The sequence below is a fragment of the Aspergillus costaricaensis genome, assembly GCF_003184835.1.
Source record: "Aspergillus costaricaensis CBS 115574 unplaced genomic scaffold BO79scaffold_14, whole genome shotgun sequence".
In the NCBI taxonomy this organism is placed as follows: Eukaryota; Fungi; Ascomycota; class Eurotiomycetes; order Eurotiales; family Aspergillaceae; genus Aspergillus; species Aspergillus costaricensis.
This window is the reverse complement of record NW_020291814.1, coordinates 158,837-178,233: the sequence shown is the minus strand read 5'-3', so window position 1 is coordinate 178,233 and position 19,397 is coordinate 158,837. Positions and strand designations below refer to the sequence as shown.

General features: G+C 48.3%; 8 protein-coding genes across 8 annotated transcripts; 4 read left to right on the top strand and 4 right to left on the bottom strand.

The window, feature by feature from the left end:
- Positions 1-168: 168 nt before the first annotated feature.
- Positions 169-2,663, top strand: BO79DRAFT_245101 (uncharacterized protein; the record flags this gene model as incomplete). The annotated part of the gene is made up of 2 exons (XM_025685443.1): positions 169-2,031; positions 2,166-2,663. The coding sequence occupies 2 exons, from the start codon at positions 169-171 to the stop codon at positions 2,661-2,663; spliced, it is 2,361 nt and encodes a 786-aa protein (XP_025539978.1).
- A 961-nt stretch (positions 2,664-3,624) lies between these two features.
- Positions 3,625-4,616, top strand: BO79DRAFT_264420 (SDR family oxidoreductase; the record flags this gene model as incomplete). Its single annotated transcript, XM_025686787.1, has 4 exons — positions 3,625-4,003; positions 4,055-4,162; positions 4,219-4,375; positions 4,431-4,616. Exons 1-4 carry the CDS (start codon positions 3,696-3,698, stop codon positions 4,614-4,616), a joined length of 759 nt encoding a protein of 252 aa, XP_025539977.1. The 5' UTR covers positions 3,625-3,695.
- Positions 4,617-4,783: 167 nt separating this feature from the next.
- Positions 4,784-5,990, bottom strand: BO79DRAFT_227963 (alcohol dehydrogenase; the record flags this gene model as incomplete). Its single annotated transcript, XM_025683922.1, has 4 exons — positions 4,784-5,087; positions 5,151-5,208; positions 5,260-5,606; positions 5,734-5,990. 4 exons carry the CDS (start codon positions 5,988-5,990, stop codon positions 4,784-4,786), a joined length of 966 nt encoding a protein of 321 aa, XP_025539976.1.
- Positions 5,991-6,449: 459 nt separating this feature from the next.
- On the bottom strand, positions 6,450-8,396 carry BO79DRAFT_147053 (acetyl-CoA synthetase-like protein; the record flags this gene model as incomplete). The annotated part of the gene is made up of 5 exons (XM_025678496.1): positions 6,450-7,432; positions 7,492-7,602; positions 7,657-7,992; positions 8,053-8,310; positions 8,363-8,396. The coding sequence occupies 5 exons, from the start codon at positions 8,394-8,396 to the stop codon at positions 6,450-6,452; spliced, it is 1,722 nt and encodes a 573-aa protein (XP_025539975.1).
- A 703-nt stretch (positions 8,397-9,099) lies between these two features.
- BO79DRAFT_227961 (carotenoid oxygenase family protein) lies at positions 9,100-10,992 on the bottom strand (the record flags this gene model as incomplete). The annotated part of the gene is made up of 4 exons (XM_025683921.1): positions 9,100-9,678; positions 9,913-10,221; positions 10,279-10,918; positions 10,970-10,992. 4 exons carry the CDS (start codon positions 10,990-10,992, stop codon positions 9,100-9,102), a joined length of 1,551 nt encoding a protein of 516 aa, XP_025539974.1.
- Positions 10,993-11,693: 701 nt separating this feature from the next.
- Positions 11,694-13,558, top strand: BO79DRAFT_227960 (phytoene synthase; the record flags this gene model as incomplete). The annotated part of the gene is made up of 5 exons (XM_025683920.1): positions 11,694-11,735; positions 11,793-12,139; positions 12,193-12,366; positions 12,416-12,706; positions 12,757-13,558. 5 exons carry the CDS (start codon positions 11,694-11,696, stop codon positions 13,556-13,558), a joined length of 1,656 nt encoding a protein of 551 aa, XP_025539973.1.
- A 1,023-nt stretch (positions 13,559-14,581) lies between these two features.
- Positions 14,582-16,430, top strand: BO79DRAFT_227959 (phytoene desaturase family protein; the record flags this gene model as incomplete). Its single annotated transcript, XM_025683919.1, has 4 exons — positions 14,582-14,609; positions 14,683-14,804; positions 14,852-15,385; positions 15,480-16,430. The coding sequence occupies 4 exons, from the start codon at positions 14,582-14,584 to the stop codon at positions 16,428-16,430; spliced, it is 1,635 nt and encodes a 544-aa protein (XP_025539972.1).
- A 496-nt stretch (positions 16,431-16,926) lies between these two features.
- On the bottom strand, positions 16,927-18,716 carry BO79DRAFT_227958 (phytoene desaturase family protein; the record flags this gene model as incomplete). Its single annotated transcript, XM_025683918.1, has 5 exons — positions 16,927-17,856; positions 17,912-18,309; positions 18,358-18,445; positions 18,508-18,629; positions 18,677-18,716. 5 exons carry the CDS (start codon positions 18,714-18,716, stop codon positions 16,927-16,929), a joined length of 1,578 nt encoding a protein of 525 aa, XP_025539971.1.
- Positions 18,717-19,397: the final 681 nt, after the last annotated feature.

Below are 19,397 nucleotides of genomic sequence, written 5' to 3'. Positions count from 1 at the left end.
TGCATACACGTACGGCAAATTGGCAACCGCTGGCCAGGAATACTTTCGAAATCCACCAGACCTCATGACGTTTCTGGACTTCCCCCGTCTGCGCATTAAAAATATAAGCTCAATCCACGCTGCTGAAATCATGTTTCGTCGTCAACTAGGTTTTTATCATCTGAAACCATGCTGTTCCCCATCCTTGGAGGGCTTCTCCCTCTCTCGCTGGGAATCGTATCGTCAGTCCTATCCGCCGCAGCCGCGGAATCATTTCCGTCACCCGAGCCAATTGAAGTCGTCCAACTGCCACTACCACCAGTCGTGCCCACAGACGATGTTGGTGCTTGTACCCGCCGAGTTAACCCTCATGGCACTGGATGCATGGGGAAAACATCTCTTATGCAAGGGGGCAACTTCTCCCCAGACGGAAATTACGTCTGGGCCAGCCTTAATTTCACCGGTGCCCCAGCCGCACCAGACCCAGCAAGCATCTATACGGGAGTCCAATTGATCATGGTCAGCACGAATGGGACCAACTTCTCCACTGGCGACCCGTGGAAGTGTGTGACTTGTGGTGTATCGGAAAACAACAGAGTGGGCAGTACATCCTTGAGCGATTACCCTCAGACTTTCGCCGACGGTCGACGCGCAATGGCTGGAACCAACATCATCGAATGTCGAGCGGGTCAATTGGCAAGTGATGAGTGCACTCCAGACCAGATCTACATCTATCCCATTCGAATGAGCAACAAGGCCGATGATTCCGGGTCGGGAGCCAGCATCCGCGAGCTACGCTTGCATCCCGATAACGTCCACCTGGGGTTTAACTCCTACAGCACCACTTCATCTGGTCAGCTGAATGAGAATGGATATTTCGGCCGACTACATTTCAACGAATCTCCTACTACAGGGTCTCCACGCAGTGCTCGATATGATGTCGTGAATGTGACTGTTCTCGTTTCCCCGAACGGACTACAACCGTACAGCGTCACAGGCGATCGATTTTACATTAACCGGGAGGCCATAACCGTGGGAGAGTTCCGAGGATTCACGGGCCGCGGTAACGAAGTCCTGTATATAGGTAGTCCTTGGGAATCCTGCAATGTCGATCTATTTGCCGTTGACTTAACTACTGGTCGCGTCCGCCGTGTCACCACGCACCCTGGCTACGTTGACCCTGTGGGTGATTCTCCGGATGGCCGATGGCAGGTCATCTTGGACACCCGTGGCACGGACCGCATGGAATTCTTGTCGGGGATGCGTGGCATTCCTCCTGTGACGGACCTGATTACAATCGCTACGGTTTCTTCTGTGCGTAACAATGGGGTTCGACGCTACTTCCAACCTTGGCTGCTGGATGCTCAGGGTGACCACGATCCCAACTACTATGGCCAACAAGTCAATGGCGATGGAAACGGACAGCCTGGCAGCGTTAATGACCCCAACTGGAATGCTGGAGCAGATCCTCGGTGGTCTCCTGATGGCACTCGGGTCATGTACTGGCAGAAGATGGTCATACCTCCTGCTTGTGGCGGTACCAACCCGCTACCATGCCCCAAATCCACTGAGCCCGGTGGCCGAACCACGCGTCTGATGATGGCCCGACTCACCAGTCGGCAGCCTTATCATACTGACCCTGTGCATCCGGCTTCCGATACCGTACCATGGGGACTGCCATATACCCCAGGGAACACCAGCATTCCCGAGGTCTTGAATGTGCCCCCAGGTAACTTTACGCTCCATGGACTCCACTCGGGGTTGGCCCATGTTGTTCTCCAAAAGAGCGAGGCTAGTTCCGCTATCAACTTTATTTCGGCCACCTACCATAACTACTCTGATGATGGCCTTCATTATATAAATGGGTATGAGTCGGTGGCCGCCACTATGGTGTCATATTCATCTACCCGCCTCGACTGGCATTCCAACCTCACCGGAAATGGAGTTTCCTCTAGTACGAAGATAACCAGCCCTGATGGATTTCATGTAGTTGACGATGCCATGACTAATATTTTCAACGCCAATGGGACCCTGGTTACTACCGTCGATGGGGTAGTATACAAGCAGCCATTGAATGAGGCGTAAATGCCCAACAACTCATACCTCGTTGTGTCCGCCTGGGGTTACATACCCAATTCTAGTATTCCATATTTCTGTCCTATTCGATATTATGTGTTTTTTTGTAGTTCTGCCATACATCACGACCAAGAACACCTTCCGGCACCATTCGCTCAAGCACGAGCATAGAGAACACACAATTCCTCCAGTCCCCATCTACACATCAGCATATCCATAAGTCCCGATCTATGAACGATATCGCACTAACGCCGGAGGCTACCGAGGTCCAAAAGCAGAACAAAGCAGTCGCCATGGCGTTAGTCACTGTGAAAGTCTCTGGCAAGTTGACAATCAAGTACGTACCCGGCGTGATCGTCGATATCCCACTAGTGGCAGCAGAGGGCTCTCGCGTTCTACCCGGCCTGTATGGAGACAAGGTTCACGATTACGGCCAAGTTAAGGACTGGAAAATTAGAACAATGGCTGGAGCTAAGTCCTTTGCCTTTGGGATTGGTGAAGGAATGACGGATACCTTTTACCAACCGTATAAGGTGGCGAGAGATAATGGAGCGAAGTGGTTTGCGACGGGGTTTCTGAAGGGCAGTTTTGGGGCGGTTGGAAGATAGTTCATGATAAGTGAGATCTCTCATACCTTGTTATTGAGACACGGGGTGGGGAAGTTGTGCGAATGCTTGCTAACACATCGAACTTAGGTTCTTTGGTTCTCGCTACATATCCTGTCCAAGGCGTGAAACGGACTATACAGCATGCTCTGCATAATAAGCGTCGGAAGAAGGTCATTGACGCTCTGCATGCCGAGGTCGGAGCATAGTTCGACAAGGAAGAGAACGGCGGCTTCAGGATGCGGTAGTCCTGGACTTTTTCGATCGACTGACGCAGAAGGAAGGAGAACTGGGCGACGATGAAGATGATTGTCTATGATTGGAAGTATTATATTGTTGGCCTCCAGAGATGAGCGACAGCTTGTGCCAGAGCGACAACAACAAGATCATGACTCCACATATGTTATAGATCCTACCCCATTTAAATAATTTTTGAGAGTGTAGGGAAGTCGATCCCTCTCCACCTCCATTGAACTGAGTAGTTCCAGTAGATGAGTGAGAAGTTATGCATTCGGGCACAGTCCACGGTCGGAGCTTGCGAATACTGTGCCGCTCCCGATTCGCCAGTTGCCCTGATCACGGCCTGAGCGGCGCCATGCAAATTATGTTGGATTCCTTCATGAGCAGAAAGAACGTGATATAAGAAATAAAATGGGGCCCGTATAATACAATGAAGCTCCAATCTGCCCTCTGCCAATATGGGCTGATGAGTGATTTGTAATAAGCCGTTCTGACAAATCCAGGGTTCGGCATCAAATGCAGCAGCCCCCACTAATGACGTTAACGAAGGATTCTACGATGTCCTTCTTTACCCTTCGCGTACCATACTACTATACGTTCGAATAGCTTCACTGGTTAATTATTGGCTTTGATTTCAAAGCATCAGAGGGCGGATACGTGCATATACGGGTCTCCACCGTCGTTAGTACTATATATAGTCGAGCTCACATACTGGAATATGATACAAAAGACGCCCAGGGAGAGAGCATAAATCTCGTGTTCAATCTATCTAATCGTTTATATATTTTTCTCGCCATGGCATCCTACCTGATTACAGGCGCTTCACGGGGCATTGGTCTTGCCACAGCCCGCACACTGGCCTCCAAACCCGCCAGCGAAGTCTCCGTCATCTTTGCAGCGGCACGTACCCAGACCGATGATCTAAAACGTCTCGTGGCGCAGTCCCCCGGGCGAGTTCTTCATGTATCCATGGATGTCGAAATCAAGAACAGTATACAACCCGCGGTTGCGACCGTTGAAAGCGTACTATTGGGGAAAGGCCTTGATGTCCTGATTAACAATGCCGGTATCATGCCCTCAACCCGGGGCGGCATTGAGAATATGTTAGCGGTAATACTCCTGATTCCATATATTGCGCTATTGACTGTCAATAGGGATAACTTGGACTCCGTCTTCCACACCAATGTCACCAGTGCCCATTTGGTAACAAGTGCCTTCTTACCACTGCTTAGGAAAGGAAATCTGAAGAAAGTGGTAAACATGTATGTCTTCTGCCCCTCGCCCAGTCATCAGTTACCGTGGTTCTAACTGCGTCCAGTTCGACAACACTTGGCTCAATCACGATGGCACCCAGGTTCGCACTTTTTCCAGTGCCAGCTTACAAAGTTAGTAAAGCAGCACTGAATATGCTTACCATGCAATACGCGCAGTCTCTCGCGGATCAGGGATTCACGTTCCTTGCAATTTCGCCGGGTGTACGTTTCCTATCGCCGTGTCTCAAAACAATCATGGAACTAACTTCTTTGAAAGTGGGTGAAGACAGACCTTGGTGGAGAGAGGGCGGATATAACAGCTGAACAGAGTGTACAAGGTCTGTTGGATATCATAGTTCCTGCAACTCAAGAAAATAATGGGAAATTCTTCAATATTCGAGTTCCCGGATGGGAGCAGGCAGAAGGGTTGAACCAATATGATGGAGAAGTGGTGCCGTGGTAGGCCATATTGGAGTTTCCCGCCTACTTTTGATCTGTCCTTCTCGATCCCATATATACCTTCTGCAGAGGTGCAGGCACGATAATATCATCCAATGACACTGCATTACACTACGCTTCTACCATCCTATGCTGAATGGAACCAAAAACACTGTAATTTGTCATATTTCCTTAGAGCTTCAGTGGATGTTCATCTGCGACAAGCAATGCCTTGTAGCGAACCGTGTTACGCTGCAGGCCTTCCATGGCCTGGTTGACCTCCTCTGTAGAAGTAAGGCTAAAAATGCTTGTGGCAGGTCGCACTCCCTTGTCCGCACAGAACTGCAGCATCTTGGCTAGATCCCCACGGGATGCGACCAAAGAACCTTGGATCCGAAGGCCCTTGTTGATCAGCATGATGGTTCGAATAGCAGCCGGTTGAAGAGAGACTGTCAATGGATAGACTGTTCCATGTACTGCCAGAAGAGAAAGAATGCTGTTACCGAGCCCATGCTTAGTTTGAATGATCAAAGTGACGAAAATGAAATCAATGGCTTACAACGTATAATCTTCCGAGCTGGAACCGCACAAGAGAAGGTGCTTCAGTGGCTCCATGTCTAAATGTAGCTGTCAGCGGATAACTTGGAAATCAATCAGTGTAGTCAGACCTTCCATTGATTCGCCGTTAGTCAGATAGTACTCTTTAGCCCCAAAGGCTAAGCAGTCCGCCTTCTTGGACTCCGATCCGGAGAAAGCAACAACATGATATCCCATCGCAGCCGCCATTTTGATGGCCAGATGCCCCATGCCGCCGATGCCCAATACTCCAACACGATCTTTAGGCTGCATGCCGTAGCGACTAAGCACAGTCCAGACAGTAGCACCACCGCACATCAGCGCCGCAGCATCACCAGAGTGTAGCCCATCTGGAATGGGTATAAGGGCGTTCGCGTTCCAGACAGTTTTGAAGCCGAGGCAACCGCGGTCAGGGTCAGACATGCCATAAAGGTCTTTTCTTTGACAATATTGGTCCCAGCCTACAGAGTGATTCGAAATTTATCATCTAAGCGACAATACTCAATATTACATGACGAATGAGGCAGAATCATTTACCTGATTTGCAAGATTGACATTCCCCGCACGTCTTCAGTACGTAGCCCATTCCCACACGGTCGCCGATTCGAACACTCCGCACATCAGCCCCGATCGCCCTAACTATGCCTATTCCCTCATGGCCTAGGACTTGCTGAGAATGTAGGTAGATGCTATCTGTACCGCATATACTGGCATGCGTCACTTCGACCAGTGCCTCGTCAGGGGAGAGATGACGGGTGATATGGTCAAGATGAATCTGACCGGAGGGAGATGCTCGGTAAACCTTCAGTACGTGGGCCGTCATGGTAAAAGTCAGTGCTGAGTGTCAATAAAAGGTGACGGAAAGATAAAATTCGCAGTGATGAAGGATTTGGAAGAGAAGGCATCGTTCGGCTTCTGGTCCAGGGTATATACAAGGGAGAGTATAGGCCTCTGCTTCCAAATTCTCCATGAGGGGTAACATTCCTCGGTCAGTCTCACGTCAAGCCATGCCTATAGCGAGCTAATGAGGCAAGGGTTCTCAGGAAGCTGCATAAAATGGTACACTTGCAGGGACAATCCCTTGGCGTTCATCAACCTGCCTTGGAAGCAGTATTTCGTTGACTGTGGGGATGGCGTAAATGGTGCTGATATCGGAAGAGGAAATCCATACAAAGAATATGATCAGGGCGTTGCCAGTATGGCTAATTAGCAAAAATCTCTATGGCTATAGTAAAATGAACTTGCTTTGGATGCGACAAGTTGCACATATGCCCCTAAACCTTTACAGCTTCCCCCTTGACTGAATTTCCCGCACAATCCTGCACTGCTGCATGCCTTCTGCATCTGCGCGCTCGAGAAGCTCCCTGCGGAGGATTTTACCACTGGGCACTTTTGGAATGGCATCTATGAATTCAACTTCCGACAGCCACTTGTGACGCACTTTCTGAGACCGGATCAGCTCCATCAGCTCCTGACCCACAACGCGCCAAGAAATCTCCCCAGTTGCTCCACTGTCAGATGTTCCCTTCATCACCACATATGCCTTCGGTCTTTGTCCCGAGTATTCCTCGGGAATACCTACAACCGCTGCATCCGCCACAGCCGGGTGCTGCAACAAGCTATCCTCCAACTCTGCAGGAGACACACCTATGCCTTTGACTTTAATCATATCTTTGATCCTATCGGTGATGGTCAGAAATCCTTCGCTGTCAATGAAGCCAACGTCACCGGTGCGTAGCCAACCATCTGGAGGAAAGGTCTCGATAGTAGCCTTATCGTTACCTAAATATCCCATGGCTATTTGCGGGCCTCTGGCGTGAATTTCTCCCTGTGCACTATAACCCAAGGGAAATGATGTGATTGTATCAACAATCCGCAGCTCTGTATTAGCCATGATGGTACCAACAGTATGCCCATACTTGTATCCCTCTTCATTAAGGGAATGGGTTGTTAGGGCGCCACAACTCTCCGTCATCCCGTAGCTTTGCTTCAGGCCAGTTCCGGGATAAGCTTTTTCTAGCTGCCGAAGTAACTCTGTTGCAATTGGCGCTGCACCAGAAGAGAAGGTTTTAACATGGGAAAGATCATACTGGGCCACTTCTGGATCAGTAAGAAGTCGAACAATCATGGGGGGTACAATTGGCACTTCCGTGATTTGGTGCTTCACAATGGTGCCTAGCATGGATTCCATGGTAAATGACGACAGCATCAATACCTCCATATCACGCATTATGGGCACGTGTATCAGATGGATCAATCCTATGACTTGTGGTTAAGTTTAGCAGCCGATATCCAAAATACATCCAGAGGGGACACAGTCCTACCATGATAGAGTGGGAGCACGGCCAGCATCTTCTTGTTCTCGATGTCAGACGTTTGCCTAGCTTGCATGCACTGTGCGATGATATTATGATGTGACAGCATGACCTGCCATTCTATATTAGCAGGTATCATAGGAACACATGAAGACAAATGCAATGGTTTGAAACTTACAGCTTTTGGCCGTCCCGTGGTTCCACTACTGAAGTTCAGGTATCCACACGAATCCCGGTTACTGCTCCCATCCAGTATTTTGAACGACCCCTCCTGACCGCCAGGGCCATAAGATCTTCCAATATCAATGCAATCCTGCAGCGTTGTTTGAGAATCCTGTCGCCCTTCCAGCAGGAACACCCTCGCATGCGGAATTCCTACCCTGTCTGCTGATATCATTACCTTAGACATACAGGAAGGAACGGTGAAAATAAACTTCGCGCGTGAAGAAATGAGGAGATAGACTAGTTCATCTGCACCATGAGCAGGGGATGCGCCTGCTACAATGCCACCTAATGAAAGTCAGTAAACCAAGCATACCTGTTAAAGGACGCCAATGTAGCGTGGGTGACAACCAGCTCGAACAATCGCCATCATTGCTACTGCATACTGTATCAAGTTCGGACTAAGAATGATGACGGTGTCACCAGGCCGAAGGCCATGGTTCTGTACTAACGCGGTTGACGCGAAAGTGGAATAAGCTTTCACATCCTTGTAGCCCATCCGCTCACCCGTGGCAGCATTGTTGAAGCCACCTCTTTTTGTAGCTTGTTGCGCCGTGTAATGCCTGGATTCGAAGAGCCAGTCCCAAACAGTTACATCTGTGAGGACTGCTTTTCTGTCAGGTTGAAAAATGCGTACTGTATCGCAACATGGTCATACCATCTAGCCTGGGCCTTGTTGAGGAGAATATCATGGTGGAATAGAAGGTAAAGCCTGATTTACTCTCCAAAAAGTCACTGTATCAATAACTGTACTATGTGTATTGGAGGATCCCGACAACGACAAATATATGGTTGTTGGCTTTATTCAGATACTTGTTCTGTGGCATGCCCCTCATATTGCAGGCCAATCCTTGTTACCTCCATGCACTTCTCCATTCCTGACGATGCAGACCATCCTTGTTAAACCAATTCAAGGCACGCGCCCTACAGCGGGAGTAAGCACAACGAAGCAAGAGAATGCAGCAAAATCAGTTGTATTGCCTATCTAGAGCGCGCAGCGAAACGAGCGCGATGAGGGGCTTCCTGTGGTGGCCCGAGCGCCAACCAAGCCTACATGGGGTGACTGCTTCAACAAATCATTATCAAATTGTCACTGGTTTTGACCCGATCATCACGCGGATAAAAGGCAGAGTCACACGAACGTATCACAGGAGATAATTGTTGCGGGAATATTCTCCGTGAGGATATCTCATCATCCCAAGGTGCGTTATGCATGCATCCAATCCCCTTGCGCCGATCATCTTCACTAAACCAGGGTTCTGTGTATTGTAAATTACAGTATATGGTTTTGAAAGATACGATACAATGCACGGATCCACTTCGGGAAGGAATATCAACTTGCGACCTCGTATCCGCAATGCCCAATCTTCAGACACTTGCATGGAGGTGTCGTATCTACTCATTGCGATAATGATGGACCCCTCTTTGGTTCAAGATCTCTTCCTCCGAGAACCAGTTTCCATGCATCCCATATGGAACCCGTTGTGGCAAGATCACCCGGCCAACAACTTCCTTCATGCTCACCGCATCAATGATCCACAACTCGCTGTGTGCATCAGGTAGAGGAACCCCACTGTCGTCCAGCCAAGCTTCGTCAAAGACGTACGTAACGAGCCATCCATCATCCTCAGAGACACCATCCTTGCGAGGCACGAATGAGCATTCCTGTGCGTAATGCCTTGGAGGCAGAGCAAAGACTTGGATGGGATCATGCGGATCCTGGGAGTTGATGATCTCGTGGATAGAGCGAGTATCAACACATCCATGAACCTGGGATGGTGGATTATCAAGCCCCTTCCGGAGAATTGACTCCACGTTGACCTTCACCAAGCTATCTATCTTGTAGCAGCTGTTATGCCTGGTCGCAAAGTTTCCTTCCCTCATCGAACAGCCGTAGACATACTTTGTTGCACTCATTTGCAAATGTTCAGGGACATGAGGAAACTCAAACGGGATCACGGACAGAGCCCATTGCTGTACGATATGATCCGAGGAACCGGCGGAGGGAAACTGATAATAGTAAAGGCGGCACTCGGGTTCAGATGGACAGGCCCATTCCGGACAGTCCAGCCCACCCATCCAGTATAGAGAAGAAAGGCTGTTGATGCGACACAGCAAGGTGTGAACTCGGTAGCCATTTACATTCCTCTCGTCCCAAGTATTGACGGTGTGCATCACTATGCAGGCATCGGTTGTATACCATTTTACCCTATCTGGTGAGTGTCGTGGAAAAACCCCAAGGCGTGTATGGCCTACGGGGTCGTACTCGACCGCTGGTCTACCATGGCGAAGCCTGTAGGGATCCAACGAAACAGGTGTATCAATAAGTACGGTGTGCCTGTGAGACACTCCAAAATCGTGCATCAGCTTCCCTGATTTCAATCCCGGCACAGCCTGGTTCAAAGCCGGGGTGGCGTTGGTAGGGACGCCTTGCGGCACAATTGAGTAATTGATATAAGGCGGGAGAAACGTGGAATGGAACAATATGAGTTCTCCTGTCTCGCGATCCACACGGGGCTTGAGATGATGTCAGCTTCCAAGAAATAAGCTTCTGGGTCGGTCTAGAATCCATACATGAGCCGTAGTCATTTCTTTGTACACCCCTTCAAGACCAGGAGCACCGAAATAGGGCATTGATGGATCCTCCTGATCTGACTCGCCTTCAGCCTGGCTTCCGGTAAACCAGCCAACTGTTTTCAATGAGGGAAGAAAAACCCGCATGGGAGGCCCGATTTCATTAGTGGCAAGGACTCGGCCATCGTGATGAAAGAGGCTTGTATTGGCGGTACCTATTCTTTTAATTGGACGGGCGATCCAACCCCAGATCGATGCAGTCACTATCGCTGCTGTGCGTACGATGCTCATTGCTATTTTGACCGATGATGATTTGGGATCAATCATGGTGTTCATACCAGGAATGACGGGGTAGATCCATGGGGACTTTTTACGGGCACTGTAAACATCTGTCACGATATACTGATTAGAGAAAACCGGCTGTGCCCCTGGTGTATCTGGATCCCGCCTAAAGAAAACGCCAGTGAGCATGCCATCGCCGTCGAACCAGTGGATATCGTGCTTTGTGTCATCTTTAAGCGGGTTACTTCCATTCCGAACATATTGACCACCATAGAACTCTTCGGGTATCGAGCCCTTCACATCACAGGTAATGTCAGACACTGTGGTCTGAATGGGCGCAAAGTTCCCGAGGAGATACCTATTCATCGTTCTTAGTGTAGTGGCTTATTCGGTAGCAAGGGAATCATACAAATTCTTTCGCTGACCTGCCATCTCTTTGCTCTGCTGCTTCATAGCTTGAAGATTGCCAACTTGAATGTTGAAAAGGTGTGTGTAAGGAACAGATTAATCTAGCCTAGCTCGGCTGGACAAAATAAGGTATATAATCAGGTTCGACGATGGGTATACGTCATCAGTGGTCGTTGATAAGACCATCAAATACCCTTCAGCAATTGTAGGTAGCACAGTATCAAGGCAAGTCACCACGGCATGATTTGTAAATATACGTATACTCAAATAAGTTGAGGCAAGGACCAAAACCTCCATCCTTGATTGAGCGCCAATAACCTCGGAGTGGCTCTGCCATCTTGCAGCGCAGCTCGAGGGACACCGCACTCATCTGTAGCTCAAAAATACCTGCGTCATGATCGGCTAAACATCGACTTGTCGATAGTTTGTTACACTCCTTGGTATATCTTGACCTCGTTATCTTACCGTCTTGGCATTGGCAATTACTATATAGGGTGCAATGGGTTGTCGTGTCGCCATCACCACAAAAGAGGTACTTCGCTACTATCATTGAGTACCTTACTGCACGCTTCGCTCCGAGACAATTCACTCAATATGTCATATGAGTATGTGATTATGTAAGCAGGTACACCCCATGCGAGCAAATCCCTTTCACTGAGTACAGCAGACATCTTTTCTCCAGCGTCCCGTGGGCGCTTGGGGTTACCGCACTATCATGGCCCTTTATGACACGATTGGACTGGGCGAAGCTTTTCACTATAATAGGTGTACGTTTTTCATGACTGTAGCGCTTGGGTTTGTGCTATTCTCTAATATCTTTATAGGTAGCAGTTGGAGCGACTATGCCATGGGATTCATATTTAATCCACAACGAAATCTTCTCCTATAATCCTAGTGTATTAGTCGGCTACAGGATATTGCTCGTTCCGGTGGAAGACGTCTTTTTCTTCGCCTTTCAGACTTACAACACGGGATTGCTATATGTCACGCTAACACGTCATTTGGTTTTCCCTTCTTTTCTGCGACAGGTCTCCACAATCTATCGAGCTTTAGGCATAACTTTTCTTGCTACACTTACTGTAGCAGGTATGTTTTGCATCTGGCATGGAGATAGATACACCTACCTTGGATTCATTCTCGCTTGGGCCTGCCCAATTCTCTTATTACAATGGTAAAGACCCACAGGAGATGAAGGAGTCCTTTTTAATCTTAATTTGTATGCAGGCTACTCGCAGGCGGCTTCATAGTCCAGCTCCCAGTACAGATGCTACTGATATCTGTGATAGTACCTACATTATTCTTGTGGGCAGTTGACACATTTGCTTTGCAGCAGGGAACCTGGGTTATTCAGGCTGGAACTAAGCTTAACTGGCAAATATGGGGAGAGCTCGATATAGAGTATGTCACGAGAAGCAGCCTGGAGAGACTTTGCTAAATTTAATCACAGAGAAGCATTATTCTTTTTGCTCACCAATATGATGATAGTGTTTGGCATTGCAGTAAGTGACTTTGCAATAGCTCTGACGCACGGTCGACTAGCGAGCTCGCCTGGTACTATCGATACTCCTCTTTCATACAATCATATCTTACACGATTTTGTTCGTTTGCCAAATACCCTAGATGATGAATTTGTGGCTTGCATTGACGAATCGGTTTGCCGCCTGGCTATTTCGAGTCAGAGTATGTATATTGGTTCTGCTATGTTTCAGGGGCCACTCCGAATCGACTTAATCATGCTGTAAGTCAAAATCCCGTTTAAATGAGTAAGGAAACTAATTTACGTTGAAGTTATTCCTTCTGCCGAATTGCAGATGACTTGGTCGACGAGGCCGGAGATCGAAAGAATGCCTCAGATGTCCTCGACCAGTGCGCTTTGGAGCTGGAAAGTCGCTTTACATCAAAGGTGGACCGCGTTGAACAAGGATACTCCAAGTACCCGGAGCTCACCCAAGCGATAAAAAATTTACCCGCAACAAGACTGCGCATTGAGCCATTACAAAGTCTTCTTGAAGGATTCCGCACGGATCTAAGATTTGATAGCGAGTCCAATTCATTCCCCATACATTCAGAGCAAGACTTGGACAACTACGCCTACCATGTCGCAGGCACAGTGGCTGCAAGCATGATAGACTTGCTCGTACATCATTTCCCTTGCTATGCACATGCTACGAACGATACAGTGAGAAATGAGACCCTGGCAGCAGCGGAAATGATGGGTCGAGCGCTACAGTTGGTCAATATAGCGCGTGACATTGAAAGAGATATTGCGATAGGTCGAGTTTACATTCCTACTACCTGGCTCAAGCAAGAAGGTATCACGCCTGCAGATGTAATCAGAGGTCAACACACTGAATCTGTCGAGCGCTTGAGGGAGCGTGTCCTTATCAAAGCCCAGGAATATCACGATCGTTCATTACCAGCGCTAGCTTCCCTTCCGGTAGAGCTTCAAGGCCCTCTACGCGCGGTAATCGAAAATTACATGGAGATTGGGGCTGCTCTAAAGCGTGGACATCGCTCTGGGTCGGTCAGGAAGCTTAAGTTGTCTTTGTGGCGTCGGTTACTGGTCACCTATCGTGCCATGATGGCTTGATATCAAAACTATATTTCGATAAATGCATGGATCCTTGGGGGCAGTGTGCGGTGATACAAGTAGAACACAGAATCTATACCCTCAATGTTTGTGGTTTGTCAGACTAAAGTAAAGAATTCGTTTATACCACCGCAAGCCGCTTTTCTCATACTACGTATGGCATAGTACAGCTACTGAAGACTATTAGCTTCGCAGGATGAAGCACATCCGTTACAAGCCTACAACAATGCATCCATTCTTCCATATGTAGCCATGACCAGTTATCTAGGCCTGCCTGAAAGAATTCATGCTGTCCTACTATACAACACATGAGGCAGTGTCACAGAAAACAACTCATCCTCAGGTAGCTTGGTCTGGCTATAACCCCCTGCATGGATTACGTCTGCATGATGACGCATGGGCTCTGCTGCAAGTACCCCTCCATGGCGTATGATATTCTCATCCGCCAGGCACCGTATCACAACACTGGACACAGTATGCCGCACACCTATCTTGTAACAGGATTGCATAGACATGAAGGCGGCCATCTCGGCGCATAGAGCGGGGAAATTCAATTCTGGACTGGTGCAGCAAGAATCGGGCTTTGGAAGACAGTAGGAATGCAAGGTTGACATTTGATTCAGCGTCTCACGCGAAAACGTCTTCTATATCTCGGTGGGTGAGTATATTGCCGATCGTCCCTCTTCCCGGCTTTACTTGGTCACGCAAAAGTTGGAACAAGGATGGCAAAGTTCGGTAAAAGAACGTTCCATCCGTCAGAGTACCATGTCAATGTCCCACTTTTGCAATCTACAATACCGGGCTGATACGGTAATTGCAACCTCCATGAAAAGATACACTCCAGATGAAGTAGTCTGCAAGGAGCACATACGATTTAGCCAGATGGATTGAGCAGCAGCGTTACTCGACGCCACTGTGCTATCATCGAATGTAATCCTGTGTTCTCCCAACCCTCTTCACTACTTCAATCCTACCCGACACTTGACACATTGGTCCAGAGGAGACGTAAAGTACACTTACACGATGGCCAAAAAGTCCGCCATCGTAGTCGGTATGTACATTATATTCAAAGATTCTGCAGCCTGCTTTCGACGGTGCCATAGTGTCTGATCAATATATCACAGGCGCGGGTGTGGGAGGAATTTCAACTGCCGCGCGACTTGCCCGGGAGGGATTTACGGTGACTGTGCTGGAGAAACATGCCTTTGTTGGAGGGAGATGTTCTATTATACAACGAGATGGATACGTAAGTTCTCGGTCTGTAAAATTCACCACTAAACTAAAGCAATATAGCGCTTCGATCAAGGGCCATCTCTTCTCTTAATGCGTGAAATCTTCAGCAGAACCTTTGAAGATCTTGGAACATCCCTCAGTTCGGAAGGTGTAGAGCTACTGAAATGCGAACCCAACTACTGCATTTGGTTTCCAGATAATGATATTGTGGAGCTATCTTCTGATATATCACGGTTGAAAGAGGAGGTTGTCCGACACGAGGGTATAACGGGCTTCTCTAAGCTTTTGGACTTCCTGAAGGAGACTGGTCAATACTACAATCTGACCTTGGACTATATAATGAACAGAGATTTTCCACACTTCCTCAGTCTTCTGCAGCCCAACGTTCTGAGGGCGCTCGTCGCTATGCGCCCGTGGACTACCATGGCTGGTATCGTTGAGCAGTACTTTACTAGTACCAAGATGAAGCAAGCATGGACATTTGCTTCTATGTACATGGGTATGAGCCCATACCAGGCACCTGGAACATATAGCCTTTTGCAGTACTCCGAGACCGTCGATGGAATTTGGTATCCCCGTGGTGGGTTTCAAAAGGTGAGTTATACCTATCAATCATACCAGATCAGGCACCTCCCATATTCCACTGAATAACACATTACGAATACAAATCAACACTAACCACCACCAGGTCCTACAAGCCCTTGCAGACGTTGGTCGTAGACTGGGCGTGGACTACCGTCTACGGGCCACAGTAGACTCTGTTCTCCTAGCTCCGGACCAACGCTCGGCAAAGGGTGTTCGGCTCAGTTCAGGTGAAGCAATATTCGCTGATCTGGTTGTCATAAACGCAGACCTAGTGTATGCCTACAATAATCTACTCCCAGAATCAGGATACGGTAGGTCATTACAACGACGGCATACCTCCTGCAGCAGTATCTCTTTCTTTTGGGCATTTGACACCACCTTTCCACAGCTCAAATCCCACAATATATTTCTTGCGGATAAATATCGTGAGAGCTTTGACTCCATATTCATTGACCACAGTATCCCAGATGAGCCCTCGTTCTATGTGAATGTTCCCAGTCGGATTGACCCAACAGCAGCCCCACTTGGCAAAGACGCCGTGGTTGTGCTGGTGCCCGTGGGGAGCCTGAGGGAGCCAGGAATCAATGATCAGAAGCGCTGGGATAGGATTATACCAGACATACGTGATTTAGTTATAAAGTCTATCGAAGAAAGAACTGGGATACGAAATTTGAGATCGAAATTGCTGCACGAGACATATGAGACCCCTCACACGTGGAAGGATAAGTTCAACCTCGACCGTGGCGCTATACTTGGGCTCTCGCACTCTTTCTTCAATATGTTGAGCTTTCGGCCTAGTCTCAAACATCCGAGGATAGATGGACTCTACTTTGCAGGAGCTAGCACCCACCCCGGCACAGGGGTTCCAGTCTGCTTAGCCGGAAGTAAGTTGGTCTGCGAGAAAGTTTTACGGGACACAAGGCCCCAACAACCAATGATGTTCGCGACTGCCTATATTTGGGTGACTTTTACGTTGGTTGTTGTTTTAGTCACGGCATGTTTAATGTTGCTTGGTCCGGGGTCCTTGGATAGCTTTCTATGTCTGGGTCAGTAAGATGTGGTACTACGAGGAATCATTGCTATCACAGTCGGTTGAATATGTGTCTACGTATCTGAATTCTGGATTTTCATACGCGCTGTACACTCGGTTGCGTAATATTGTCTATGACTAGTCTATTTTTGTTGGTATTGCGTAGAAGTGTCCAGCTGAGATGACGCGGCATCACTGTTAAGGTACTGAAGATTGGCCCGGTATTTCCACAACAGTGATGTTATCAGGGATTGACCAGAATGAGGTACGGAAACCTGAGCGCCATTTGCCTGGAGAGATTCTGATTGAGGGATTCTGAATGAGGATCACTGCCCATCGTGTTGACACCGGTCATGCAAAGCGACCATATATCCAAGAACAGAGACTACGTTTCTTGTACGTTTCTTGGGCATATAGTCGCCAGGATGTGGGGTAAAAAAGAGATATAGGCGGCACATGAGAATTGTACGCTGAATAATAGTCTGGGATGGAGCCACCGCTCAGTTTCTAGATAGCACCCCTACCACAAGTAGGACGACTTTGCTAAAGACAGAGCCGTCAGAAGCCCAAACGCCATTGCCAACATTACCCAAAGTCTATAATCCCTGGTGGTACCTTTCGCTTCCATCCAGTCTTCCATTATCTGTTGGACCACGAACTTGCCACTGAGCAGACATGCGGGAACTCCTGCGCCTGGATGTGTACTGCAGCCCGTGAAATACAAGCTTTGAATAGCGGGATGTTTCATCTGCGGACGAAACCAAAGAACATTGTCAAAGTCATGAGACAAGCCTAGAATGGCTCCGCGATCCAAGTTGAACTTTTCACGCCACGTAAGAGGACTGTTCACAAGCTCGTGGACAAGCTTTTCACGCAGATTGCAGGCTCCTGTACGTGCTTCGATTGCGTCAAGGACAATGTCGCGCGTTTGGGCCACTAATTCATTCCACCGTTTTTCTTGTTCATCGGGATCCAGGGTGTCAACTAATCGACCGACCGGGACGAGAACCATGACGGATTCCTTCCCTGCTGGGGCAGCTGTCACATCTACCCGGCTGGGAACATTGACATAGAAGGAAAAGTCTTCCGGCACGTCATGATCGTCAAATATTTTATCAAAGCTCTCGCGAAACTGGCCTGCCAGGAACACGTTATGAGGTCGAAGCTCAGGAATCTGCTCATTGAAGGCCCAGTAGAATGAGATGCTACTGCAAGAGGTAGACCGCTTGCGTAAGCGTTCAGCTTTGCGGGAGTGAGGCAGAAGATGGTTATAAGCATAGACCAAGTCAGCATTCACCACAATGATATCAGCTCGTAGAACCTCGCCGGATTCCAAAAGCACACCTGTTGCTTTTGCATTATCATCACTGAGCTCGATTTTGGCTACCGGGCTATCCAATAAGTACTCTACCCCAAGGCGACGTCCCACTCCACTGAGTGCATGTAACACCTGTGGTGGTAAATCAGCTCAACTGTTCCTTTTTTTGAGGGAAGTAGTTCCATACGCGCTGAAAGCCTCCTCTCGGATACCAGATTCCGTCAGTCATCTCAATGTAAGGCAAGAGACTGAAGGCACCTAGGGCGCGATAAGGGCTTATCCCGAGATACATGCTTTCGAAACTCCAAACGCGACGCATCTTTTCCGATCGAAAATATTTGGCTGCTTGGCTATACATGCTTGTCCAAGGCCGGATATGAAGGAAACCTTTGAGAAGCGCCGGATGGAACATGCTCCTTAGGGAGGGAAAGCTTTGTTTGAAGACACTCTCCTTACAAAGCTCATATTGCATGCCCGATTCGGCGAGGAAAGTACAGAAACGGTTGAAACCCCCTGGCCCCTCATGATACTCCATTTGCGCTTTGAGACGGGGGATGTCGCGGGAGAGCTCGATGTGATCATGATCTGGAAACCAGATGCAGTAGTTGGGCTCACACTCAAGCATATGAATACCTTCATTTTCCAAAGAAGTGCCTAGCTCCTGGAATGCCTGGCGGAAGAACTCCGGCATAAGCACTAGAGAGGGACCTTGGTCGTATCTCTTTCAGCATGTTAGACCATGAGACTAATGAAAAACAAATTTGCTGCAACAAGAATACATACATATCCATCTTTGTGAAGAAGTGAGCATCTACCTCCAACAAAACTATTTTTCTCGACCACTTTCACCTGGAAGCCTTCAAGGGCCAACCGAGCCGCCGCAGCTATACCGCCGGCTCCAGCACCTGCTTTGGTCAGTAAAGGTGGTTTTCCAGGTTCTCGGCTTGCTAACCAATCACAATGACGGATGCGGGTGATTTCGTGGTTTCCATGTTTATGTAAAGTTTCCGAGTTTGTTAAAGGATAGCTCGGCTGAAGCGGGGATACATGAAGGTTACATAGAACTAATTAATGCCAGGGTCTACGTTGTAAATGAAGGCAACTACGATGATCCCCATAGTGGCGGATTCTCCAGAGAAGACACGGCCAAGCATGCTACCCTTTCTTCCAACATAAGATTAGGCAAGCCATCCTCAGACCTGTTTTATCAAAGGTTCACTGTATGCACTGATCCGAGAATGGCATTCGTTCCCTTGCCGCACGTAGTAATCACAATGGGTAACCAGATTCTGCAATGAGTATAAAGGGGCCCCGGACCGTAGGCCAATTACGTCGTCGATAGGACTTTGAGTCTAGGTGACACAGGAGATGGCTTACCGCTTTTTATCTGTGCAGAAGATCAGCATTCTTGCAATCAGGTTGTTATGGTGGTGACGTGTTCGTAATATTTTAGTAAACACGAGCGAATTTGCAAACGATTGTGTATTAGCCGTAATTGCAATACCACCTGCACTACATCAGTATTGTGGCATGGTAGCAGGAGAACAACCCATGATATTGATGTCAGGGCATCTTTTCTTTCGATGAGGGTGACGAAAATCCCACAGTGAAGAGAGTTCGAGAACAGAAAATCGTGCAGAGAGTGCTCATGTCGAGGTAGCGGTGGCCTGGAG